The 27,739-nt window shown below is 36.2% G+C and overlaps 1 protein-coding gene across 1 annotated transcript; it reads right to left on the bottom strand.

Moving 5' to 3' along the window:
* Positions 1 to 80: 80 nt before the first annotated feature.
* LOC145781435 (uncharacterized) lies at positions 81 to 25,045 on the bottom strand. Its single transcript, XM_082593218.1, has 10 exons — positions 24,875 to 25,045; positions 22,890 to 23,398; positions 20,537 to 21,182; positions 19,822 to 20,302; positions 19,004 to 19,181; positions 18,140 to 18,756; positions 17,436 to 17,524; positions 12,729 to 12,836; positions 12,105 to 12,299; positions 81 to 2,381 (listed from the first exon to the last, which is right to left on the bottom strand). Exons 1-10 carry the CDS (start codon positions 24,890 to 24,892, stop codon positions 2,190 to 2,192), a joined length of 3,033 nt encoding a protein of 1,010 aa, XP_082449344.1. The 5' UTR covers positions 24,893 to 25,045; the 3' UTR covers positions 81 to 2,189.
* Positions 25,046 to 27,739: the final 2,694 nt, after the last annotated feature.

Here is a 27,739-nt window from a genome sequence, read left to right as displayed (position 1 = left end):
GTAGAACGAACGAAGTATTCACCAGCATGCCACCTTTCAAGGCTTTAGCTTTCAAAGACTGCTCAAAAGCGCCATTTTACAAGTTGATCTTTGTATTCCTTTACCGCTATATGGCGCCAAGCACCTACATCACCTCGAACACTCACAGCACAATTAACCAAAAGCATAATATAAGATAACCTATTCAAGATTGGTTCAAATGATGCTTCCCCGGATGGTAAAATAAACACTTTTTTCTACTGTTTCCAACTTCAAAATGACAGGGGATAACCAAGAAACACTACAAAGAATCCTTTTTTCACTTCCCACGTTTGTCCGTTGTGTACATGACAACAGGGTTGCGCACATCAACCCGAGGCCAGCCAGTGATGCAACAGACGAACGTAGCAGTCATTGACCGCATCGAAATAGCTGAAAACAGTTTCATTTACAAAATTACGCAATATTTTTCAATCAGGTCGAATAACGTAGATGCTTTACTACGTAGGCTGCAATACATGGGCACAAAACAAAAGTTGGAATGAGTTATTTAGTTAACTAGAAAACACAAAATATTGCACAGCTGGTATAGGGACTGTTCATCAAACCACACCTGGGAGGTTACAGGCGAAAGTACCCACGGGAATATTTTACAAATAACGGAATTTTTGCAACAATAAACAATTTGAAGACTTTTCTTTGTCAAAAAACTGTCGTACCAGTTCAACAATGTAGGTACAGTGACAGCCTCAATGTATATCAACACTTCCAAGTATGACATGCCTAAAATAATGACGTAGGGGTGGTAATTAAAGGGGGTATCTTGTTGCCCCTGAGTGATTTAGAATGGACGACTTTTCTCATTTGACAATAAATCAGTGCGATCGTCAACTCGTACAAGAGTGACGTCATGGTTTGATTTAGTGCTTCAGCAGCGGTGATGACGCAATCATAGGAAATGGCGTCATCAAATATACAAAATAATATAAGCATTGGTAAAATATTGAAGAAACATTGCCAGTAATATGAACACAAACGATTGCAACAAGGGCTAAGTGGGACTTCCTGGCTTAATGTAGGCCTAGCACTGGCAAGCTTGTCTGAGTGATCTTTAATTGAGAAAGAATGTTAAACTTTTTTCAGCAGCTGCGGTTTAATTTTGTTTAAATTTAAGCTTAGGCTATCACTTTATTCAGCCTGACCATAACGTTTTTGAGATCAACACAAAGAATGGGCGACACTAACAATTACAAAATAATTTGCGATTCGTCATGTTAGTAAATAAGTTACAATGTACAGAGGAATAGGCAAGATTGAAGAAGATATAATTTATAAAAACTAATAGAGGTTGCACTGTTACAAACGAAAAATATTTTCACGAGCATATTTTGGTATATTTTACACAAAGCGGAACAGCAGCTTCGTGAATAAGTTCAAAAAGCTACATTTCTTTTTACATAAGTGTTCACAAGATGCAACTACACAAGGTGTTTTATGAGTAGGCTTGCTAAGAACTGTGGAGTCAGCTACTACAAGTGTTGTTGCGTAACCTACATTATTATTCACTCCGGGTATAAAGTTGCTTTGAAGGTAATTAAAACCATTTCTCGTTGGTTAGAAAAAGAAGAAAAACTGATGGGGCCTATACCAACTCAATATGAGTTTGTCCATTAACAAGACTCGTCAAAAGGCTACAACTGATCAAATTATTTCAAGTTAAATACAAGTCCACTGTTGAAACCGACCCAGTGGCTGAAAAAATCTAAAAATTCGTGTTTAGCGTTTTAATGTGATTGAATGTGTAGGGCGGACGATACTTGGTCAAGTACCCCACACCAATACAACGAGCAAAGGCAAGGTTGAAGGGAATTGTAAACATTTCCTTATGATCCAAGTGAGACTGGATTTTTTGTCCCTTTTTGATATCCTTTGAAACACAACTTTGGTGCCCAACTCATTTTTTACAAATCTGCTACTATGAAAAGAAGCTTTTGTTGACTTGACGTGGTTATTCAAGATATGCTCTAAGAACGCATAAGAATATAACAGGTGAAAAATAAATTGTTACTACGGTTTTGTTTTCTTCACAAAAGTCTGAACATTTATCAGTCTTGACTTAAAATGTTAACTACTGCTCCACCGTCAACGAAGCATATGAAATTCTTGCAAAAACCTGAAATAGAAATTTAAAGGCAGGATCTATATCCTAGTCAATGTACAATGTCATCCAAATGGTCTAGTACAGAAGGCGACTTGAACAGGTCTGGGATGTCTTGGTCTAGTTTGCAGATAACTTTGTAGATCACTTTCTTCCAGGATGGGTCGCGATCGCTGTTGCTTTGAATCGCCGTGAAAAATTCTTGAAGGCTTTTTGAAGTGGCGCTCAGAAACTCGTTCGGCACCTAAAAAATTAAAAAAATAACTAAATAAACTTGGCCATTGAAACGTATAGCGAAGGCTCAACGAATCTGTATATCATGCTTGGTTGTAGGCAAAGATTTTTCTACACCATAAAGTGAAAGAAATTAATCCTATGTTGAAGATGTAGTTTGAGGTGTGCCGTGGTAGTGACTAGTGTACCAAGTAGGCCATGGGTGTGCGAATGACAATATTGCTTGATTTTCTAATGAAAAATGTTACTCTTTGTAAGCAATGTTGCCAAACAAATTAGCCTAATTGAAAAATCGTATCGCTTGATTAATGAATGCGGTTTCTGGGTTTTCTCTTGTCTCCTTCTTCAGGAAAGGCCTTCGTTGATTGGTAATCTTGCGTGGAATAGACCCTCATTTGTATTGATTCTACATTGTTGACATAATGCAACCTAACGTTGCTTTGACGTAGTATCACAAACAATTCTTCATCTTCAAATCTGCAGACGAAATTTATTGCAGCAATCTGTCTTCCTTTCTCTGCCGAATTCCTTACAAGCGTTCCTTCTAGAATGCTGATGCCGTCAGAATCACTGCGCGGTTGATGATGTGGTGTTAAGTTACAGCATATCTCAATTCGCCATTGTGCAACAGTTCGTATTGCCTGTCTTGCGCATCTTATTAAACAGAATTCCAGCGACATTCGATTAATTACAGTAGGAGAAGTATACCCGACACGTTCAGACTAATCTAGCTACGGAAGACCGCTTAATGTTCACTATGTCTGATGGAGCTGGTGTAAATTTTCTAAGTTGAGGAATTGTCAAAGGTGTCAAAAGCTTGTTTTTGTAACAAGGTATTATAATAAAGTCTAAACGCTATTTTCTTTAAGAATGTTTATGCCTGAATTGTTAAACACATTGTCAACCACATCCCACTTAACAACGATTGCGCTTTTTACATCACTTCAACGTCGCTCGACGTAAACGTTTTAACTTTGCTAGCTATGAATACATTACAATTATTTGAAAACGCACAGTAGATCTACTTTCAGCAATTCTGAAGTCATGAAAATTTTAAAACCTTCTGATGTGGGGCTTATGGTATGGAGACTCTTATATTCAATCGCCATCTCCGCTTGAAGCAGATTGCGCATCAACATGGGTTATAACTTATGTTTTCGTGAGTCACGGTATTTAAACTAGCTCGCCCAGTGTCATTAACTTAAGTTCGATCCATGTCTGGATGTTGTGCCATCGCCTTGTTGGCCTGCCTCTTTTTCTCTTTCTGTTAACTTTACCATCCATGCAGATTTTACTGACTCTGTATTATGATCTTTTAGTATGGCCGAACAGTTTTAGAATTTTTGGTTTTATTGTTGCTGCAATTGGGTGTAGCTTCGTTATAGCCAATAGCCTAGGACAGGTCTTTTATTTTCATACGGTCAAATAGCCTTTTGCTTTGAGACTCTTAGTCCATCACAAATTCAAAACTTTGTAGACCATCATTTAAATTGCGTTTGCTTTCCATTTAATATCATTTATCATACTAAAAAAAGGTTAGTTCAATTGGTGAGTAGAGTTTAAGAGGCCCTTCAATGGAGGCATAGGATTAAAACTCCTCAAAAAGGCATTTTTGCATGTCATTTCACAATGTAGGCTACAGTGTTATCAAATTGGGTATAACATAGATTAAATCATTAAATATTTTGAAATCAAATGGGTGGAGATAATCTTGATATTTGCTTTCAGGCCGTTGACTTGCAATTATATTATCAAAGCATAGCATTTCTTGTGTTAATGAAGACACGAGTTTGATGAATCACTTAGCACGTGCCAGACCATAGGCAACAGTTTTTCATGACAAAACAAAGCAAACGACGAATATGAGCGAATGTTATTAATCGCCGAGCGCTTTTGCATCTTTGGATTGCAACACGTAAGCATGTAGGCTAATGTATATTTTTCCAATCAACTCAAAAGTCTTTAAAAAAAATTTTTGTTTTATTAATGCTTATTTCTAGTTGTTGAAGGATTGCACCATAAAGCTCCATAGTTGTACAATGTAGGCTACATATCATGTACAGAAAACGCCCATGACCCACTTAAAGTATAGCCTATCTACTTTGAATTTACGCGGGGTTTATAGCTCCGTGGTCATACCCAAACCTACTGCGCTAATGATGCTGTAAGGCCAAATAACCGGTGTGTCACTGTTTGCAGTAATTAGAATTTAGATCTTTAAAGTAGGCTACGTGCGAGAAATTTTCCATAACATTTGGCCTGAACAAAAAACAAAATTAGTCATAAACTCCATTAACCAGCAAAGACACTTCTTCAAATCTACGTTAAAACTTATTTTTTTTCAGCGTAACTTGCAAAAAACTGTAACTGGAATCCAAAGTTAAATTGATTCACTGTATAGGCCAACGCCAGAGCGAAAATTGCACCTCATTTTAAATACATCTGATAATAGCATTATTAATAATCTTCCTATTGACATTGCTTGTTGAACACTGCCACAAGGTCAGTTAATCTTTTGCTTATTCGACATTAACAATCTCAGGACAAGTGGATTTTATTGTTGGTCTGGAAGTTCCAAGTATTGACTTCAAAAGAAGGTCGAAGTTTCTGTAGCCTCATAATTGCAGGATTTCCTGTTTCATTTAGAGGAAAATGTTGAGATTTGGCAACACCACAAGCAGCTGCATTGCTTGTTTTCACAGCATTTTATGCAACTGTGAATTTCTATTTTGAAAGAGACACAAGGGATGTCATTAATCAAAGACTTATGTCTCGAAACTTCAGGTTTATTCAAGTTCAATAAAACCACTTTGTAAAGACGTTTTTTCAATGCTTCCAAATGCATATTTTAACTGAAACCAACAAATATTTCAATTGCTCTGCTGACGCGAAATAGCGTAGTTGATCTCAAACTTCTTTACATTTTGTTTGTGTTAACTCATCAATTTAATGGTGATATTAGTTTGAATAAGAAAGAATCAAATTTAATCATTTAAGAATCTGCGTAAAAACTCAATATATACCCAAACATTATTCAATGTATCATCACTTTTTATGAATAACCTCAGTTTTTAATGAAACGTCGCGAATAACATTTTTGGAGTCCAACTTAAGCTTTGCTTAAAAAGCGTCGCACAGCGAAAACAATTGGTGCGATAATGTGATAATCCCTGGTTAAAGTACGACAAGATGTTCAGCCTACAAACTTAATTCCGGGTATAAGTTTGCTTTCATAACTAGAAATGTTCAAGTGGTTTGTCATATCGATCGCTTCCCTCCTCTCCAAGTACAAACCTGCTTCAAATATCGATTATTCCAACACAAGTCTTCTCGTAATCACCAATTAACAAACAAAGGCGGGACGTGGGGCGTCTTTTGCTATTCTAAAGTGGATGTTTGTGATTTGAGAACGGGCAGTGAAGAGGCCCAGAATTACTTTACATCTCCACCTGTTGCTCTGTTAGGAGGAGGACATAAGATAGCGGAGATACTTCAAATGGGAAGACAAACTAATCAAGTGTGGATGTATCTGTTTCTGTGGAACTTGAAAGCACTCAACAACCACTCCAGGTAGGAAGACAGCAAACACGCAATAAAGAACGGGATACTGTTTCACTGCGTATTATAACACCATAAGTGTTTTTAAACCATTGTGGTTGGAGTTGCCAGCAGCAACAACATAAATTTTTATATACCAACAACGAAGTAAAAGCAAAGAAACAAAACCAGACTCCGAGCAGTGCAGAGCATTTCATGTGCGACTTGAATAACTTGAAACTTCAAGTTTTGAGCAAATATAACCAGCAGCTGTTATTGTAGCATAAGAACATCCGTTTCATAGTTTCTCACTGTGACAGGCTGGGATTAATTTAAAGTTTCTTATCAACTTATTGGTTATCAAAATAATCTCCAAAAGCAGACTCTAAAAGTCAAGTTAATGATGATTGGGAATTAAAATTTTTTGACTACAAGCATTGGCGCACAATCAAATTGGTACCGTAGCGTATATTTCCACTTGGAACAAATTTACTCTGAATATAGGAAACCACTAACTTCTGCAAAGGTGCATCCCAAAATTACAGCATATAAATGTTTGTTAGGGATTGAAATTTTTTAGCTTTTTTTGTAACCTTTTCATTGAATTTTTTTTAAATAGGCTGTAAGAAACTACATGTATAAGGTGACCATATTCTGTGAGCGGTGGAATACCGTGGCACTTGCAACAAAAAATGCCCGTTGAAAAACAGAACTTGAGTGCCTGCCAGTCTACAATAATAGTACATTAGTAACTTTACATCTAACATGCAACCCAGAACAAAAACTTATTTTGTTGAACAGACACTGAATATTTCGTTCGTCTATTACATAAAACAGATAGGCTACTTCCGAATATTCGTGTACGTTTTTGTATAAAAAAAACATTTGTTTTTTTGCACCAAAACAGGAAGTTTACATTTTAAATATAGGATTTATCAGCATTGAAAAGTTCAATCGGATCTTCTTTGGTGTATTAGGCTACATTGATTTCAAAATACAATGAAGTCTGTTTGTCATTTTATACTGGTAGATGTTATTCGGGACGTTAAGGTTAAGGGGGGGGACTTCCTTCCTTGTAAAGTCAAATCGAGAAAAGATAAAAAATTTACTCGAGATACAGCTTTTGAGTTTTTCTTTCAGTACAGCTTTTAAAATATAAAGAAGGTTGAGCATATTTTAATTGGTTTTTAATACACATTTCTTAGTCTTTAAAAACTTTTCAAATTTGTTTTCCTTTGCAGATTAGTTGAGACATTCGGCCGCATTTACGTAAAACAAAAATTTGTTGCTCAAAATAAAGTGAAAAGGTCATGCATCAGTGCACAATGCTAAAAATAAAAGGGGCTTTCTAATGATTTGTGAAAAACAAGTGCGCAGAGAATTTCAGGGTATTTTCCTGCAACTTGTTGTTATGCCAACCAGAAATTTTTTTGAATTGATGTCCAAACATTTTCCTCAATTTTTAAAAAGAGTCTCGCAAGTTGCTGTTTTTAATTCAACCTATCCCCCTTTCAATTCATTCCTTACAAAACAAAACAAATAAAAATAGCAAACATTAACCATATTCTTCGAGCAAACATTGCTTGTTTTTAAATCCGAAAATGTGCAGTCAATGGCATGACCAAGAGTCGAATGACATTCGGAAAGACATCTCTTTGACATTTGACGGGAACAAACGGTTGTGCCTCTAGCAAGAAATGTAATGGCATCGATGAAGGTGGATACGAAAATTGGCTCTTTGTCTTCCCGTCAACTTAATTTAAATCATCAATGTCGAGACTGAGGTTTAGATACCACAAGAAAAATAAAGCCATCTTTAAGCTTATCAAGGCACCTTTTTCAAAGCTGTTTAAAGTAAATTTTTATAGTTTAGTTTGCTTCAAGTTTCAGTGAAGGAATTTAAGAAATTAATGAAGAAGTACCGTTTACTGTAGGTTATACCTGGATCAAACGATCAAACTCTAAAATAATTTTTCTACAAAATTTTTCAAAACTTAGTTTTGTAGAAACAACACAACAGGCGAAATCAAAAGTCACCTCATTTCCTTTATCTAAGTTTTGGCGCCGCATGTATTTGTAGGAGTTGTTAACTTTGGTGTTGATTTCATGTAACCGTCGCAAGCAAGTATGTGTTGCCTTGTCTTACACTGCCACTCCATTACATTGACCCAGCCAACGGCTATTACCTTTATAACACAGTGTTCTGACAGTGGAAGCTGCACTTCTCGCAGCACTGAAAAGAGAGACTGGTTGTGTTGCATTATTCAAAAATAACTAGGGGGTTTTGCTTTTGCTACATAAATTCAAGCCATGTTTCCAGTGGCGTAGCTAGGGAATGTGCCGCCCGGGGCGGATTCAGATTTTGCCGCCCCTTCAAGAAAAAGCATGTGAAAATGAAATGCGTTTTTTTATCAGCATGGCAATACGCAACGTGCTATTTTCAATTTGCGGTGCAAAGTCAGACGAACGTACCATTATCAGTAGCGTAGCCAGGAATTGTGAAAGGGAGAGGTTTTGACGGCCGGCGGGCGAAGCCCAACGGTGTACTCGCCGAAGACGACACTTATCGGCGGGGGGTCTGGGGGGCCTCCCCCAGAAATTTTTGAAAAATTATTTTGAATTTGGTGCATTCTGAGAGCATTTTCAACAAAAATGTGGGTATAAATATTCCTGTAAAATGGTGCTGTCCGGTGGCATAGCAAAAGAATAAGATCATGTTTTCTTCGGCATTTTTCGAAAATAAAGCTGAAGTCTTTATGTTTTCTTGTTGCTAATTCCTGACTGAGATATTTGAATGTTTGGTATTGGAAAAACTAGCTCTTTTAATGCAGTTTCATTTAAAATTAGGCAAACTTTTTTTTAGAGACATAGGTTGATTGCTTTTTTTTGCGAGATTATTACAGTTTTATTATTTATCAATTTTCTCCTTAGTTGATCCAAAAAACGATCTTACTCCGGTAAGTTACTAACTTTTATATTTTGAAGTTAACCCGAAGTTTAAAAAATGTAACGTCATACACGTCATACATCTTAATGAGTGTCAGACAAAAAGCTTTGAGACAAAGAAGTTACTTTATTTCTGATATATTCAAGTTTTGTATAACGAATCACTGGAATCGGGTATAGGCTATAAAAGGTTAGTGCAATTTTTCACAGCTGTAGATATTGCGGTGTTTCTATCGACTGCACGAGTTAGCTGGATACCATGGATACTGAACAGTTGTAGAGCGGTCACACCCTGCTATATGAATTATGAAAGGTCATTCGAATTATAAAGCATAATATGACACACAAGTTCTTACTCATTTTCAAAGATAAAGCACCAGAATTGCTTTAACATGTCGAATTAGTAGAATCATGCTTACAGCTAACAGCTATGAAAAATTCATCAACACAAGCAATAAGAATGCAAAAAATCATTGATACTGATGAAACTAAAGGGAAAAAGGAAGTCGACGAACCTTTTCACACATCTTGTTAATGACATCCTCAACAGTTGGGACCAATTTTCTATACAGATTAACCAAAGCCAAACCATTTAATCGGTTTTCAGAGGTTGAATTTCTTAAATAAGTTTAAGTCTTCGAAGAGCAGAAAAAGATCTTTCATTGGTGCAAGTGGTAGGCTAACTGGAACAGTAACCAGAATGCGGAGTAAAATATTGATGTTTGGAAACGTTGACTGCGGGCAAAATGGCAATGCACTTACAGCACTTTTTGGCAAACTGGTTCGGGAAGAATTGAAAAGACATCGATACCACATATACGCAGTTCAGATATAATAGCAAGGGCGTTTATACACGGCAGATCTGCTTCGTAAAATTCAAAGAGTGATTCAGTTTTCTCCATTTAGTTTTTCTCAAAAGGGGGGGTTGAAACCCCTAACCCTCCCCACCCTTTGGCTACGCCACTGACCACTATAATTTAGTAATATACTGAATGCAAAAGCACAAACACTGCTGCAGAATTAAAATAATCAATTTGTAACCTTTTACAAGGCTACCCAAATTTGAAGAGCATGTTTCCGCCTCTGCTTAATAAAGGCTAGTAGGAATTTTGTAACGTATTAAAAACATAACGGCAGAAAAATTCATGAAAATTTGAAACGTTTTTAGATATTTAAGATGTTTTGACAGGGCCGGATTTAGCAGTAGGCAGAGTAGGCAGTTGCCTAGGGCGGCAAATTATTGGGGGCGGCAAAATATACGAATATATTACATTGATAAATGATAATACTGTACGTGAATATAATAATTCACAACAGATATATAGGAATTAATAAATATGTTATCACATCACACACATTTATAAACAGTGCGGCAAGTCATGTATGGCAAGTCATCGCCCCTAGAGTACTTCACGTTTGGTTGGTTTTCAACAATATGTGCTGCTTAGCGCTTGTTTTATTTTTCTGTCTCGCTTAGTATGGAGGACTAGGGTTTGTCTGTGCAATTTTTATTAATCTTTGTTTGGTTTGTTTCACTGTTAGTAAATTTAAAGGAGCCTAGAAAAAATGTTTTTAGTCAATGTTAGGTTGATGGAAAAGTTGCAGGCTATTTTGTGTACTTGCCTTGATGCTTAAAGTATGTAAACCATGAATGATCTCACATTTTTGAGGATTAACTCATCTTTACTTGTTTCTACAGACTTTGAAGAAATTATTGATTTGTTTGCAAAAGAAAAAGCCCGCCGCAAGCGATTTTAAACAATTAGTTCATTATACAATGACATTCATTGATGTATTGAAATAAACAGTGCAAATAACTTTTTTGTAAGGAATTGAAAATATAAATCGTAGCGCACCATCGAAAAATTTTTTTTGGGGGGCGGCACTTTTCGTATCTGCCTAGGGCAGCGCTTAGGCTAAATCCGGCCCTGTGTTTTGAACGTTGCCATACTGTTTGCTTTTATTTTTCGTGTACTTTTGCATTATAAAAAAAAAAGTACTGTCTGAAAGTGCCGCCCCCCAGACGTGCCGCCCGGGGCGGTCCGCCCCCCCCCCCCCCCCTAGCTACGCCACTGCATGTTTCCTTTTCGTCCAAGCTTAAGACAAAGGCCTGTTGCTTGTGAGATTGCTTTGGGTGGTCGTGGCTGAGCAAGACTACTCGCACTCTCTTGGCTAGCTAGTGGAACCGGTTGCAAAGGGTTATCAGATGCTTTGTTTATCAGGACCTGCCTTACAAGACACCTGCAGTCAGACACTGCCCTTTTCCGCCGAAAATAATGATTACCGTTGAAAACTTTGAAAAATTTACCTTATGCCATATAGCCTACTTTATAATGATGATGAACAATATGGTGTCACTGGTCATTCATTGCCAAAGGCTACAAAAGTTGTAAAAGGAATGGCAAAGTGAAAGCATTGGCAGGTAGGGTAGCAACTACAATATTTGTATATCAGTCAGTTCTTTCTCTGACAACACTACTCTTATGACGTAGAGAAGTTCAACAATGCAAGAGTTAATGCAAACGTAAAGCTCATAAAATTTCGCTTGCACTTTTGAGCAGTATAACGAAGTGATATAAACTAAACATTTCAATATTGTAGTTGGAACTGTAAACTTTCTGAGCTCCAGAGCTGTTTGTTCATTGGCAAATTATCCTTGCAATGAAAAGACAACTTCGTGGCTTATTGTGCTCCAGTGCAAGTTAAGAAAATCAATCGCAAACCGAAAATACTTGAGAGACCTTGCATCAATCCCAAAGTGCAAATTGTCTTTGAGTTAATCATTAAACATCAGAACCGTGAAAAGATGGCACAAAACCATCATTGACAAGCAACCGTTAGTGCTTCAATTTTGTAATATTTGATGAAATCTTGAGAGCATTTTCCCCTATTGACTTGACAAGCAACTTTATCATAAGATCGACACCGAAGAAGCATCTTCACACATCAACAAGCTGCAGCAAACATTCCTTAAAACTTTTAGTTTTTTTTTTTGTTTGGAAGAAATGAGCTAGAACATAGGGAGATGGTGACTTACAACTCAAGTTTAGTAAGTGTATCCAAAAACTTTCAAAGTCTCAACAGCACTCCTTCATTTCTGCGACGTCGTCTATTTTGAGGAAAAATTGTAGATTTAACACAACGAAAATTCAACCTCTCTCTCTCTCCACATGTTTACTCTACAACACTAGAGATAAAAATTTACAAAAAAAAATTTGTCAATTTTGCAACTCAGGTAACTTAAACCCACCTTGAAATCATTGCTCTTATTGTAATGCAGGTTTAAGACTCGGAAAAGTTCGGAATCCCGAGTGACGTACAGTTGGTTGATATCGGTGACACCTTCTCCGAGAGCTTGTCGGGCAAACTTTTCCATTTGAATGTAATAAAACTCGCGGAAGTTGCTAAACCACTTGATAAGTTGCGACGTTGTGGCTCGAGTGAACTGCGGAAACACAAATTTTCAGTCTCTGATGCCGATACAGATTCATCATTTCGTTTGCACGAGAACTGTGGAAAATGTTCACCACAAGATTTGCACAAAAAACTTGTCCAGAGAAACGATGTAATAGAAAAAGTAGTTTTAAATCGTTTGTAAAATTTATGTCTTTTGAAAGAGGTCATAAATTGCTTTCAATTTTTTTAGTGCAACAAATTAATTTCTTGCGTTGTTGTTGATAAAAGCTTTGGTGTTTTTGACCGATTATTATCCACACACAGCACTTATTGCGAGTAGCTTGAATAACAAAAACAGCACTACATTGCTGCACAATCAAGGAGCAACCCTAGAAATTTGTAGCAAGAAGATAAGTCAATAGATGTTATTTTGTGATATATTTACACACAAAGCCAACCATAGCAATGAAATTCTTACTTTTACATCTGAAAAGAATGTTTTCAAAGTGTTGGCGCTTGGGTAGCGGGTGTAGAAAAACATCAACTTTGCCTTCTTCAAGTGCTGGGGAGTCAAACCCTCTTGGATGTACGGAGAACGTCAAGGAAATAAACGTGTTTTCGTACCGCTTATTATGGACATAAATTTCAAAATAAAATCTAGTTTGAATTGCATCAAGTCGGCATTACAGTATTTTATGACAGATTCCCAACTTAAATTTTCATATTAGTTTTAATTTACAGAAAATTAGTTATTAATAAATACTAAGTTTCATGGGGCAATACTAAATCACGCGCCATTTTAAAGTTGACTTGTTATTTGTGCCTGACATGTGGCAGCAAGAGCAACCGATTCAGTGGCAGTCAGAGCCAACAGGAAGTGCTTTCGAGATAAGGAATTGTAAGAAATCTGACTGACAACGGCGGCTTGTAAAACACAATACAAGGAAGTTATAGAAGTTTAAATGAAAATGCTCTATGGGAAAAGACATCTTTATCGTGTAGAAGTTATTATATGGTTAGCAATAAGTTGGACACACGACATTTCTAGCAAAAGAGATTTTACAAACCTAATCAACAGAATTTGTTGGCTGAAGTTTGTTGCTTTGTGAAAATGGTGGAATTGCACACACAAAACAAAAATAAACGTTCCATTACTGACTTTTACATCAATGTAATGTTAAATGATATTATTATATAAGATAAAATATAGATTAACTGGTGTAACTGCCAATTAGAAAATGACATTCCTATAGTGTCACTTTGTCCAAACCTATTAAGAACTTCCATTGACTTTAAATAGCTCAAGACCAGAAGGCAAACAGGTGCATTTTTTCAGCAGCGTGGGCAAAGAAATGCATTTCAAAAGATCTCAAAATAACCTGGTCAGCTCTGTCAAAATTTTTGTGTTAATATTTTGGAACAATGCACTGAAGGCAGGGATGAGGATGACTGAAGGTTTTTAATTGGCGACAAGGAACAAAACCATGACAAATAACACTCCGGCTTAAATTTATATTTTTTATTAAAAAGATGCTCAAATTTCTTTTTAATAGTTGCTAAGATTTTTTAGATTGTAATAGTTGATAGTTGCTAAGATTTTTCAGATTGTAATGCTTGACTTGCATCATGCATGAACAACACTGTTTATATGAAATTAGAAATTTTATATGGGTTAGATTAAAATCAAGGTTTATTTTTAGTTGATATCTGTAAAAAAGAAGAGACTTTAAAACTATATTGGAATAGGCTTGTTGCTATTCTTATTCGCATGTTTCTGTTGCATTACAAACGGGATTTATTGCGTTTATTTTCCGTTTTTCTTTGCATGTTATTTATAATCCTACCTTCATAATAATATAATTAGTTGGTTTCAATAAGTATCAAGCAAATTAAGAGTAAATTGTAAATTGAAGTTAAATTGAAGTGAATTGAAGTTACAGAGATGTTGCTTTAAACTGTGTAGTTTCATATCCAATGATAGAAGTTACTTCCGCAAAGTAAAGTGCAAGAATTGCCAGACCATCTGAGCCTAAAACTATTATGACAGAGCGGTAATTGACAGTAATTACAAACCGATGACGTCATGTGACAACGAGGGATAAAAAATTAAACTTTGACTTGCTGCCAGTGAAATATATAATGCATTTTATGTTATCTTATTTTTAATGGCAGAAAATAACCGATTTTACTTAATGCTCACTTTGTATACACTTGCTTTGTGGAGATATCAAAAGTTATGACAAAAAATATTAAGATTTAAAAAAAAATTGTTTGAAAGATAAAGCTTTACATGTGTTAAAATTCCAATTGTTACTGTTCAATTGTAATCAAAAGATTAACCAGTGTTTCCAGTTCACATTATTAAAATCAGTTTTAAAAGGTATACTTTGTGTGATATAACTTTGAAAAGCAAAAATTAACCACAGCTTTGTAGGCTACTAGGGAAACAAGTGCAAATAAAATGGAATCACCGACCACATTTTGTATAAAATGGTTCAATTTTGACACAAAAATAAAGGAAAATTAGATGTTGGGTTAGAGCACCAGGTACTCTGGATTCAAACCTTTTGCTGTCAACCTGCAACCAGGTATAACCTTGGCAGGCAACAAACTCGTCAAAAGGCAGAGAATACTATTGCGCAGTTTTATAAAGCCTGTTGTAAGCCAGACAACAAAATCCGTCATTTTTACATAGATTCAACGTCTTCAGACGTTTTGTTGTCTGGGAAGTTAGTGACTTTCAGTACCTCATTCAAACAACACACAAAAATTGGAAAGGCTCGTCGTGGTACATTTGAAAGGAACATTTACATTGTGTTTACAAAACAGCGATGTAGCCTACTCACAAACTGCGCTGCTGTTGCAACAAAGCCTCCAAATTGATGAGCAACGCGGTTATAGAACGGAATTTGCGAATAGCTTGCAAACGGATTATGACTTAAAATCATCACAAACTTAAAACCGTGACGATTATCTTTTAATGCAATTAATGATTTGTTCCTTTTCCTATTAGATCTACATGCCGCTTAGATCAAAGTATCAAACCACCGGCGCGTGCTGTGCCATCCCCACACTCTTGCATCTAAACCTCACACGTCTTTCAAATCCGTTTGCATTAGTTTTCCGTTTTCTGAATCATCGACCGGAATGTAATCCGCACAACACTTGCCCTGGTTCGCAACCATTTGATATACATAGGAAGTCTAAAAAAAGTGATTCAAATACAGCCCGATAGTATATGCCAAATGTCATGTGATTCTATGATAGTTGTGTTAATGCGTAAGTAAATGTCATAATTACGTAAAGAATCCTAATTTCAAAACCTGGTTAACAGTAATTGAGGTTAGAAATTAAGTAGCAAGAATATAGTCATGATACTGCCATTATGTTACTTCACAATACTAATTGCTAATTATCTTTTTTCTTAAGTAAAATGTCACATAAACGTAACACTTTTATTTCCGATTCGCAAACATAATTTTCTTTGTATCATTAACTAAACATTTATGTAAGATTGTAAGGCATGCTTGCATTGCGATGTTGTGATCCAAATGGCCGAAGCCACTGTTTGCCGCTGCCAAGTCTCAATTCTTATGGGATTTTTTTTTGGATACTGCATAACTCGTTTGTAAACCAAGTTGATAGGTCTATTCCAACATCATTTATATTATTTTTCTTCACTAAACGACAGCTACAAACAATACTTGGCAATTTTTAAAACTTTGTTTTCAAAATGGTTGATATTTTTTTATTCCAAACGTCTAATGACGGCAAAGAATTGTTAAACAAGCAAACCACATTTTGTGAGCAGAAAATAACACTTTACCTTTCCTTAATGGGCCAAAGCAATTATCAAAACATATTGAGTCGGACCTTTCTAGCAACCGATTTCAAGACGAAAATCATCGATACAATCATTCGATGAAGACTAGATTGAAATCAAGCGATTGCCGAGTTATCCTTAAGTAATATCTTAACTCCTAGTATTGATCGAAAGAGCGCAAATTAATTGCTTAAATCTCTAGTGGCATCTTCGCAAAAGCAAGACGAAGCAAAAGCAGTACTGGTGAAACCATAAATTTAATATTTTTATCACTGGACTGAAATGCTCAATATTTTGTATTGACTTCTGATGCAAGAATTTGAAAATCGTTATTCAATATCCACTTAATTCAATGTTTCGTACAATGCAGTCTAGTCTTTCTAAAAAAGAATTGACACCAATGCTAGACAGTTAACTTTACAGGTAAATCAGCAAAAGCCGACCTTTTCACATTAATATTCTGAGCCAACTCTTTGACCGTAGAAGTTGCAACTATTGAGAAAACACCTTGCTTTACTCCAGGTAGCAATATTTGTCGTTTTTACATGGATTCATCGTCTACAGACGTTTACTTAACAAAAAAATTGCAAAAAGGACGAATCTTATTAGCTGGGCGTAGAGGCTAGATATTCAGAGTTTTACATGAGTTTTGATACTTTAAAGTTTTACTTTTAGACAATTTGTTGTCCCACTAGGAATCGAGATTTTGGATCGTCGACTTTAGGAATTGTAGACAATTCAAATTTTTCTGACAGAATAAAAACTATCATTTCAGTCCTCAGGACACAAAGGTTTGTGCCAGGGAATGGGGCAAATGGAGCTAAACTTGAGCCATCACTTACAAGTTTTACACAGGCGCAGTATCCAACACTAAATAAAGAGGTTAGTTTTTACATTTAACTAACCAGGAACATTTCGTTATTCTTTCTTTTCCTAGAAGCAGTGTTGGGTACTAGCTTTACGTTATAGGAGTTTTTACTTTGCCAGCTTAACCCGTATTGAACAATGTCCAATACCCTGGTAACTTGCTGATGCAACTGTTTAGATTGGGAGCAGATGTTGCAATACAATGCTTCAGCTAAGAATTTCAGCATTGAAAAGCATTGTCTTGTATGTCTTTGCCTTAAACTATTACGAGTCGCTTGGTAACTCATTAAAGAAGACAAGGCACATTTTTGTTATGTCAGTAAACCATTTATCACTTTTCTTAAAGTTTTATCCAACGTTTTTTTGTTGTTGTTGCAAAAGTGAAAAACGCAGATATGACTAAACTACTGCTTAATTTTCTAAAACAACAATTTAGTTAGTTTTATTAAAGTAAATATAAAATTTCTTCAATAAATAAACAAGTCAAAAGGATATCGATGCTGCTGAATATGGACTGACGTCAGTGGTATTTCTGTAGTCTATTGATTCTGTCTTCAGTCCTTGTTGTTGTCCACGTGGTAAACCTAAAATATAATCATAGTCATGTGGAAATGTATGATTTGATGTTTGTCGATATACGCGAATACACTGATAAGCTGTCAGGTCTTAACCAGCTTTTGACATTGCAAGTTTCTTATACCACAAGTGTTCAAAGAGGTACCATTGGCACAACTTCACTTGCAGTATGCCTAATTTAAGACATATTTGACTTAACAACCCCTTTCCATAAGCGATATCTTTACTATGCATCATTATGCAGCCCACAGTGATACGATGAGGTATTGAAACGTGTTTGCTAACAGCAGCAAATAAACCAAACCAGTCACCCATCACATTTAAGCTGGTGTGTGTAGTCTTATGGTGAAAACGACTGTCCGAAGCTCTAGAGGTTATCGGTTCAATTCCCATCAAGAGCAGTCAACTATATGGTGGTAAAACACTTAATGATGTGCTTGAGATTGGACGAAGATTAAGTTACCTATCTTTCCTTCCACTTAAATGCAAATCGTCAAGAAATATCGAGAAAAAAAATTTCAATATTTTTTCAGACTGATACTGGATGCAATAAACATAAGGGCCATGTTGATTCTGTTGAATACAACAAAAAACTTCTAATGTGACATAATGGGTTTGAATACCTGCAGATCTAGAAGGTTCTCTTGTACTGGTCCGTGTGGAGGTGGGCCTGGTTGGGTAGAAGCGTTCTCTTAGTCCACCGTAGTCGGCAATGGCGTTAGCAAGGGAGCTCTGCTGGTGGAAATTTTGGAAGAGAGGAAAAGAAAGCTGGCCAGATGTGAAGGGAAACATTGACTGGGTGGGAGTAGCAGATGAGTACACGGAAGGTCCGAAGATAGGAGACTTTATCACACTTGCCGGGACAAAAGGATTTTGTCTAAAAGATGGTGATCCATGTCGAATCGGAAAACGAAAAGCGCTTGATGCAGAGGAATGAAGATTATTTTCAGCATAAAGAGATTGAGGAAGAATCTGTTTTCCATATAGAGAAGTGGGAGGACTTCTGTTAATTCTCGAAATAGCATCCAAAGCAACAGAAGAGGTCGGAGACCTTTGAGATTCTAACATTTGCTTTTGGGGTAAGTCATGAAGATTGGATGAAAATCCTTCTTTGTTGATTTGTACGAATGGAAGATGTTCGTCAGGATGAGGAGAGGACTTCCGAGATGAAGAAGAGCGTTTGTTCTTTTTAACCAATGATAGTGCTTGTGTTTGAACTTCATTGTCTTTTGCTTGGCTTCTAAAATTCAATTTTATGTAATTAAAATAGGTTACTTGATTCAATGCTTTTAAGGAAACACACCGCAGAATGTTCACTAGATGCTACTAGCCTGCGAATATGATTCATGTTACATGAGCATTTGATAAATGAAAATTAAATAGTACAAAAATTAATAAAAGTTCAATATCAATAAAAAAAAACAATACAAAAATTTTTGTACTTTACACAAAGGTTTCTTTCAAACCATCACAAAACATAAACTTACCTTGCTCTTTCAGAACAACCCTCTTCCATGTCTTCATCATAATTATTTTCTTTGCTCCAGTAAGTAGGTTGGTCATTTAGACTCTCCATGTCCTTTGAACTTTGTCTTCTCCTCCGAACTTGAACGTCTCCAAAGCAGAGCTGTGATTGATTTGATGTTTGCAATCTGTCGTTGTCACCTAGCAATAAAAAATGTGAAGATAAAGTAACAAAATATTAAAAAAGAAAGGCTTGAAAAAAGTACTTCTCGTTGTATTATATCTGCGTTCACACCTATATGCTGTAGCTACAGCGTAAAGTGTTAAATTGAAGTATGGCAATTGCTGCACTCGTGTGTCTAACTGTACACACTTATGAACTTCACAACGGTTAAACTCAAATCCAAACTACACACATAACGCAAAGGCGTCCTGGCATCCCTCTCCCTTGCTTTACCAATACTGAATTCAACACAAAAAGGTGAGTGGTCTCTCCACAGACAACGGTTCCCTGTACGCGGCAGAAGCTACAATTGAAAGTAAGACGCCTGAGTTGCAGGCGGGCCACGTCACGGAGAACAAAGAAAAAACAACGCAAACTCAACGTCAGCACAATTACAAATCTAGAGGTCAATCTGGCCGTCGAAACACTAACTTATTATGATACGAGTAAACTACCAGCATTAACTCCTCAAATATAACTTTACTGTAATTGAAACAAAACAATGCAAAAAAACAACGTCTGGAACAGACTTAAGATGTCAATGTCTGAAACTGACTTAAGGTAATGATATATATAATATAAAATGTTTTAAATATGAAGTAGGCCTACATAAGTTACCATTCACAACATCGGAGCCATTGTTGGGAAGTTTTTCCGTGACTACGACATCGGTATTCTTCTCTTGTTTGTTAGACTTCTTGATGAAGTGTTTGCTGAGTTTCTCTGAGTCTTGAGCTAGTACATCTTTTTCATGATCAGCTGATGATGAGCGAAACTCCTCCAGGACTCTTCTGGCCGATTCTTCAGCAACCCTCTCCAGCGCCGACGCCAGCTCACGTTTCAGTGATTGCACTAATACGTCATATGCCACAGCTGGTGTGAAATAATCAGTGGTCCCAGACCGGCGGCCATTTTGTGGAACAGATATATTAAGCGACCCACGATAAAAGCCGTTATAACTTTCTGGAAGGTGATCGCTTTCTTGATTTCGTTGGTTGCCTATTTCGTTTCGAATTCTTGGCCGCTTATTCTGGTGATTCCAGTCTTTAAATTCATCGTTATTATTTTCATCACTGTTCGACATTTCTGGAGAATTGTTCTGCAAAAAAGATTACAACTACATTGAACGATAGCCTACAAGCAGATTAATTTTGATGTAAAGTTACATGGTGAATTTGTATCACAATGTTTATTTTATGTTTAAAAACGGCATTAAAAAATCGATAAACATTGTTGTAAATGGTAGTTGAAAAGTGCTATTATCAAGTCCATACAGAGAAAAATGTAATAAATGAAAAAAATTACTAAAATATTATTTCAGTTCCCTTCTGACCTCCATTTCGCATTCCTGTTGAAGGAAAGCAATTTCTTTTTGTAATTCTTGAATTTTTCGGTTCATTTTCCTCTTTCTTGAATTTTGTTTAACCAGCACAGGATTTTCCGATCGATTGGTGATACTGGTATCACAGTCGTTGAATTCACTTGGAACATTTTTGTTCGGCTTGTCTTTGATGCTTGTTACTATGTTTTCTACTCTTGCTTTCTTTGCTTTTAATAAATTGACCTCTGGACAGCTTGCGGTATCGCTGTTCTCTTCGTCCGAGGCGCGATTCTTTGTAGAGTAGTTGAAAGCGTCCTCCTGTTGAAGTTCACCGCGTTCATCGTTTGTTTTACTAAACGGGCCGTCTTGTTGTTCACTTTGGTACGAGCTCTCTGAATTCGACTCAAATTGCTCGTTGGCATTTTCTGTCGCTTCAACAAAGCCATTCATGTTGTCTTGGTCGGGTGAAGCTCGGGTGTTTATCCAAGTGCCGGCGGGGTTTGGGTATGTCGATTTCCCGTCGGACAGTACGAAATGATCCCGATCGTAATTATCCTCTGACGTGTGACGTCGTGAAGAGAGCATAGCTGACAAAGCGTCGTCTTTTGCAAAAACGTCACTTTTTTCAACGGCAATACTCGCAAAAGTGTCACTGTCGCTAAAAATAAAACAAAATAAAATTAAAACAAGAAATTGAAACAAACAAAAAAACAAGAGTAAACATAACATGAAGAAATTTAATCTGCCACTCATTTTTAAACAAAAGCTTGTCACAACTGTATTTTATTGCTACAACATTGCTAATTTGAAGCTTTCGAATCTCAAGATTAGTGGACAATAATGGCAATTTTCTTCATTCATAAACAAAAGTAAATTAATTAAAAGAGTTTACACGCAACATAAAATATAAATTTTTAAACTTTCTTGACATGTTCAACATTACATTATATTCGAGTGACCGTTTTAAAAAAAATCTATCTTCTGCAAGCTTGTCAGGCAGGCTAAAAATCTTGCAAACATTAACGCCTACCTGCGCTGCTAATACTCTTTATTAACTCTCGATGCATACGCCTAATCGCTTATGATATCTCCGCCTAATCCCTAATCTCACCTCCCACAAACAACTCTTTTTCGCAACCTTTTATGACCAACAAGAAGCCATCTCGCTTGTCATTTCTTTTTTCTCAATTAAACAACAGCAAGCACACCGCAATAACGACAGGTCGCAAACGCAGCGCTTATCTCGCGAGCTTTGATTTGCGGAAAGCAATTACACGCGTCAAACTTGCTACATTTTGCGTTGATGTTACCTCAAACGTTCACAAAAACATTGATTCCTACAAACTGTTTTATCTTCCGAAGTGGGAAGTAAACCATAATTCGATAATTTGTTTTATCTTCTCTAAGCAGAAAGTGGAAGTATCAGCTGTTGTGACATCTTTTGCAAAACTTTGGCTCTGCAAGTATTTCCTGATCCAGTCTATTCAACTAGTGAGAGAATTTATTTAGTGAAAACATTACCGTTGACACAAACAAGCTTATTTGTCATGCAGTTCCTGGTTTATTTCCTATTCATATTCCATTTTTGTCACCCGACCAAACTAACTACATGAAGACAACTTTCCACGTTGCAATATTGTTTTTTTTACGCTAAGTTGCGATTATTTGGCAAAAAAAGACCTAAAACCAACGTTTATATCAACCTTTTCCCCACTATACCAACGCAATGCATTTTATGCTGAAACTCAGGTTGGAATATTTCTGAACCTCAAAATTTTATTTGTTTAACCACTCGTCGGTGGGTAGTAGTATTTCAGTGAAACCTTTTCGCAATTTAAAACAAAGCGGCATGCAACAAGACCAACTCATCGCTTTTATATTGGAGTTTAAAGGAAATTTATGAGAAATCAATCTTTCGAAAAATAGGTATGTGGATAGTGGCGCACACAAGAGGGGCTATATTTGAGGGGCATTGGACCATGCCACTCACTCCCCTTCCAAAAATTGTTAAAAAATATTTCAGTAATTTCGATAGGTTATCTTAAAACGTGTGCAGGCTATAAAATATTAAAATGCTACACTTTGTCAAACAATTTTAGATTAAATCGAATCTTACCTTCCTCCCGTTACAAATCCTGCGCACGCCCTGTATGTGAACGACGTTGCTTTTGAGTTAATTACGCTTTGTTTTGATCACATAGAAACTTTGATTTTTTGCCAAGTTAGGTATAATGTCAGCCTTGTAGTATCTCACAGCAAAAAAGCTTAAAATAATGTGGAAAAAAATATAACCTACCCCTACCCAGTTGCGATTATGAGTTGGTGCATTGAAGCGATGATTGTTTTAAATCACTTGAAGCGTTACCTGCTGATATGTTCTTTTTTTTCAGGTGAAGACTCCGGTGTGAGGCTAGTTGTTCTTTTTCGTTTGGACCGTTTATTTGAACAGTAGTGTAAAGAGTCTTGGTAAAATGGAACTTCTTCTGAGCTGTATCCTTCAAATGCTGACGCCGAATTAGTGTGTTGTTTTGCAGAGCTTTGTGACAAATCCAAAGGATGCAGATTGTCAATTTCACTATCGGTGATTTCCCTTTGTGGTTCAAATATCACGCTTGAACGCACACCAAGAGTAGTAGTGAAAGTCACGTCACTGTTGTCAGTTACACTGGTTACGTAACAAACGCCGTTAGTCGAACTGTCTTTCGATTTGTCGTCAGCACTCAAGATCCCTACTTTGTCCTCTAATCGAGATGTCGACGTCTTTAGATCAGCTTGGCTTACGTTATTCTTGCTCAAGGGCCGACGACGTATTGATTTTCTTGGCTTCACTTCAAGCTTCTTCGATTTTTCAAGATTTTCACTGCTTTTGGGATCCTGTCATAAAAGCAAGTAAGTTATTGGATTTAACCAGTGTATGGATACAAACGCTGCTATTATGTCAAGTGATGCATTGAATGGCATGAGACTGCATTCGTGGCTACACCCTTTTTACTAAGTCGCATTAGTTTAGCAAACACAAGTAAAGCAAACTCTTTTCACTGAAATGTCGGTCGTTTTCGATAGCTCTTTTAATTTAATCTTCTAACTAATCATAATAAAGTTTTTTTTCTGAGATTTTTTCACACACTCCTTAGTGTTTTCAATAAATATACTAGTTCGTTATTTTGATAAAAAAAAAACAGTTTTTGTAACATTTGATTAATTATTATCAAAGCCGGTGCTCAAACAATTCCGTCAAGGCCCACCTTGCCTTAGCTATGATGCGATTAAAGCCTGCTGATCACAGTCTTTTTGCACGTGTGAATTATTTTGCTGGTTTTATCACAATATAATAGTTTATGTTTAGTCGATTAAATCATCGCGGAGACTCGATTCTCGAAGAGCTTCCTGCCCTCTGGTTAGCAACAAAGTGTTTCACACGAGGTTGATATTGGCCGTTGAATAACCAAGCGATTCTCATACCGTCGCTGCGAAGCTGGTCAATGTTCAAACTACGCTTCTATTCAATTTGTATTTGCAGCTTCAGCTTGCAACAATCTCACAAAATCTATCCAAGTCCAAAGTGAGCTTATATTCTTATAGAATCATCGGCAATGCGAATAGCTTTTCAATAGCTTGAGTAATGTACTATTGAGTATGGACATGTTTTCATGCATTGTTTAAATCTGTTAGTTCACACGAGCAGACTACTATCCCGTATGAAAAATTTAAGAGTTCAATGTTTTTATGTTAAATCCAATACTTTACAAAGCATTTCTCATAAAGCGTTTCTAGTTAACCCAATATCATTTTCGTATTATTAAACTTAACCTACTGAAACTAAGCCTACCTTATCCCCTTCTAAAAAACTCCCAATGGCAAACATGAACTTATTGGTCAAAATCAGTGGCATCAGTGATGCCCAATCTCCTTTTTTATTGATAGATTTTACGTGTTGATGTGCTCCGAATTACTAAGAAGAAGATAATTCAAACTTGAAAAAGTGGTCTTTGTTTTAACTATAGCACATATACTACTAAACTATAGCACATAGACCCTACTCGACGCCAGTACGAAAATAAATTTCAATAAATAGATAAAATAACATTTAGTAAAGATCCACACACAGTAGAATGTTTAATATTTTAGGATTTATACCAATCGAAGTTCCAGTGCAGTCGAACCTGGAACCTGTTAAATCGACTCAGTACAGCAAAAAGCTAGGTACGACATCGTAGGCCTACTTTTAAATTTATCTATTCTATTTGCGTACATCCCAGTCAGCAAATCAGTCCTTTTTTTACAATGATTCAATGTCTGTTGATTCAATGCTAAAAAGAACTGATTTGCTCTCTAGGTAGCTTGTATTACCTGAAAGACAAGTCCCATTGGGTGACGAAGACACGGCAAAAACAAAACGTTCTATTCAAAGAACTAGCAAGCTATACCTGAACACGTCTTGCTGTGCTGACAGAACTTGATCTTTAGTCTATCTCTGCGTAGGCCTGTGCCAAATGATGTTGCTATTTAACTTTGCGATTATTTGCACTATTTCCTCAATTACAAGCTGGCAAGAAAGTCAATCTATTGTAGTTGTGTTGCAAGATACGAAAGGCGGAAGTCTAGGAACTGCAGAAAACAATTGCTAATCATATGACTACGTCCTGGCTTCCAACATTATTATCATAAGTTAATCTTTGTTTGTTAGCTGGTAAATCATGTATAAAAAGTTGCATAACAATCAAAACAATTCCTTTGTTACTTTTTTAAAGCTTAGTCATTGGAAATATTGCAAAAAGTTTATCAGCAGATTGTGACAGTTCAGCATTGAGATACGGTATTATGACTTTACTCCACGGCACAAAGCTAATATTCATTGAATAAATTCACAAAATTTTTTGGAGAATTCCCGTGAAGTTTTTTATAGGGACTTGCAAAGATTTTCAAAAAGGGAAATCTACTCATCAACCTCTCACCAGTAATGTAACAACTTCTTTCCAATGATGTAGTGGGCTATTTTTTGTATGTGAATATGTCTTGTACCAATTTGAGTGCATCGTTACAGTTCCACACAGCAGATTTGGTTTATGTGTAAAAGGTGAAATTGTTTCATCTTATCATCCATAGTTATTTTAAGAGGTAAAAGATTTTTAAAAATTGCCAAGGAATGTCTGAAATTTGGCAACTTGACCGCCTTAAAACAAACAACTATGCTATTTAACTGCTAGCGGAAGTCTTTCAGATATAGCATAACATGTTTTATATTTGCAAGATAAATCGTTTGTAATAGAGGTTTCACAAACGCTTATGGTTAATTTTTCTGTGCACTATGATAACATTTATCAAATTATACTAGTTTTCAGTTTAATATTTTGAAAGAGTCTTTTCGCTGATCTTTCGAGCAGGGATGGATCCAGCCTCTGATTTTTTTGGGGGGTGCTGCTGAAATCTATTTTCATTCAAGGAGGTCCATCAGTGTGGCACTGTCAAAATGTGTCTTTGCTGTATTTGACATACTGATAAGCATTCATGTTGTTAATACAGATGTTTTTGTTTAATATTAATAAAGACCTGAAAACGGAAAAAGTGTGCATGAAAAATAAAGTCTTAAAAAAAAAGCATGAATAAAAAACACTTATGGTATAACAAAATTCAAGAACGTGATGAAATTTTGGGAAATATTCTAATGTTTAAAAACATGAGCAGTACAAAACACATGATTATTTCCATTGGTAGCCTACACATTCGATAATCTACACAGCATCAATTCGTTACATGCTGATATAAAATGCTATGATCTATCAAAATATAAAGTAATACTAGTAGATCTTAATATCATTAGTTTATTAAAATAAGAGCGGTTGTAAAAAAAATAAATATTAGTTGAAAGGGCAAAAAAAGATCAACATGGCCATGCATTAAGTGCAGATTTCAAGTTGATGCTTTGATGAAATGTGTCCCTTGATATTTCTGAGTTTTATGCTGGCATTTTGAAAATTTTTTTGGGGGGTGTGCACCCCCACACCCCCCTTGGATCCATCCTTGCTTTCAAGCCCGCGTGGTTAATAAAATGTCTATGTAGGCTAAATAAGCTTGCGCCTGATGAGTGTTTTAATAAGAAATCATTGGTAACGGCCAAGTTTTCCTTTAAGATTTTCTTCCTGATGTTATATTGATAAAGAGATATAAACTAAAGTTGTCTTTCGTGGCAAGCTCAACACATCATAGGATCAATACAAACAGCTTAAAGTTGAAAAAAGTAAACACACAGCAATTTATAAATTGGCACAAAAACATGTTTTGTTAAAATTTTGCTGCCCCGTATTAGCAATTTATAAAAATGAAAACTTGTACGCAAGGTTGGCGTCATACCGGCTTGCTGACTGTTTTAAGGCACAATCACCATAACGTCAACATCATGACATCAAAACAATGATCCACAGTAAAACATCACCTATCGAGCAAAATTCGTCCGCAGATGTTGAATCAGTGTAAAAGAGGCTAGCTTCTCTGGTTGACTAGAGTGCGTCAGTACCAAAACTGACAGATTTTTCTGTCTGGGTACCCACCCCAAAACATTGGCTTGGCCAATAGCCCAACTGTTTTCAAATATACTTGGTGTTGGCCTCGTCATGGTTGATTAAACACTCACGCCAAACCCAAACTTTCAGGATGAAAATCGTAACTTAGCGCTGGCGTGGTCACTCAAGCGTGCCAGAATAAGGAAGTAGCCTATGTTTATCACAAAGCGAAACTTATAATACTTAGTTTCCAGAATTAGGCGCGGAAGAAGAAGAGGTTTAATAAGCATTCAAACACCAACATTGTGCCAGGGGTTCCGAAGTCTTGGCTCATAATGAAGATAAAGATTTAACATTAAATTAAGTTTCGCTTCTAACAGGATGATCACTGTTTACTTCAGTTCGATCGCTAGCATCTACGTTGTGAAATAAAGATTTGACATAAACAAAGTCATAATGATTATTGTCTTGTCGTAATCAGAACAGTGCTGGAGCAGCTAACTTCAATTTGTAGAGTGACAAGCTTAATAGATTTTTATTTTAGTTCATCGTTTGATTTTTCTGTAATTTCAAGTTTAGTAATTTTCCATCGATTTCAACTCTGTGTTCAGCAATTTTATGCAGTTCAACAATACACAATGTTTTCCTCTTTTGATGTTAATGACAACTGCAATTTTGCAAACAGAAGATTTTAAACCTAATTTGAAGACTTTTT

This window comes from Aplidium turbinatum, chromosome 12, assembly GCF_918807975.1.
Source record: "Aplidium turbinatum chromosome 12, kaAplTurb1.1, whole genome shotgun sequence".
Taxonomy (NCBI): Eukaryota; Metazoa; Chordata; class Ascidiacea; order Aplousobranchia; family Polyclinidae; genus Aplidium; species Aplidium turbinatum.
This window is presented reverse-complemented; position numbering and strand designations above follow the sequence as displayed.

Excerpts from the sequence above, each read along its gene's own strand:
- LOC145781435 (XM_082593218.1), bottom strand. Across the intron at positions 18,757-19,003 it reads GGTTGTTCTGAAAGAGCAAG|AAGCCAAGCAAAAGACAATG; the intron begins GTAAGTTTATGT and ends ATTGAATTTTAG. Across the intron at positions 17,525-18,139 it reads AGAACCTTCTAGATCTGCAG|GTTTACCACGTGGACAACAA; the intron begins GTATTCAAACCC and ends ATTATATTTTAG.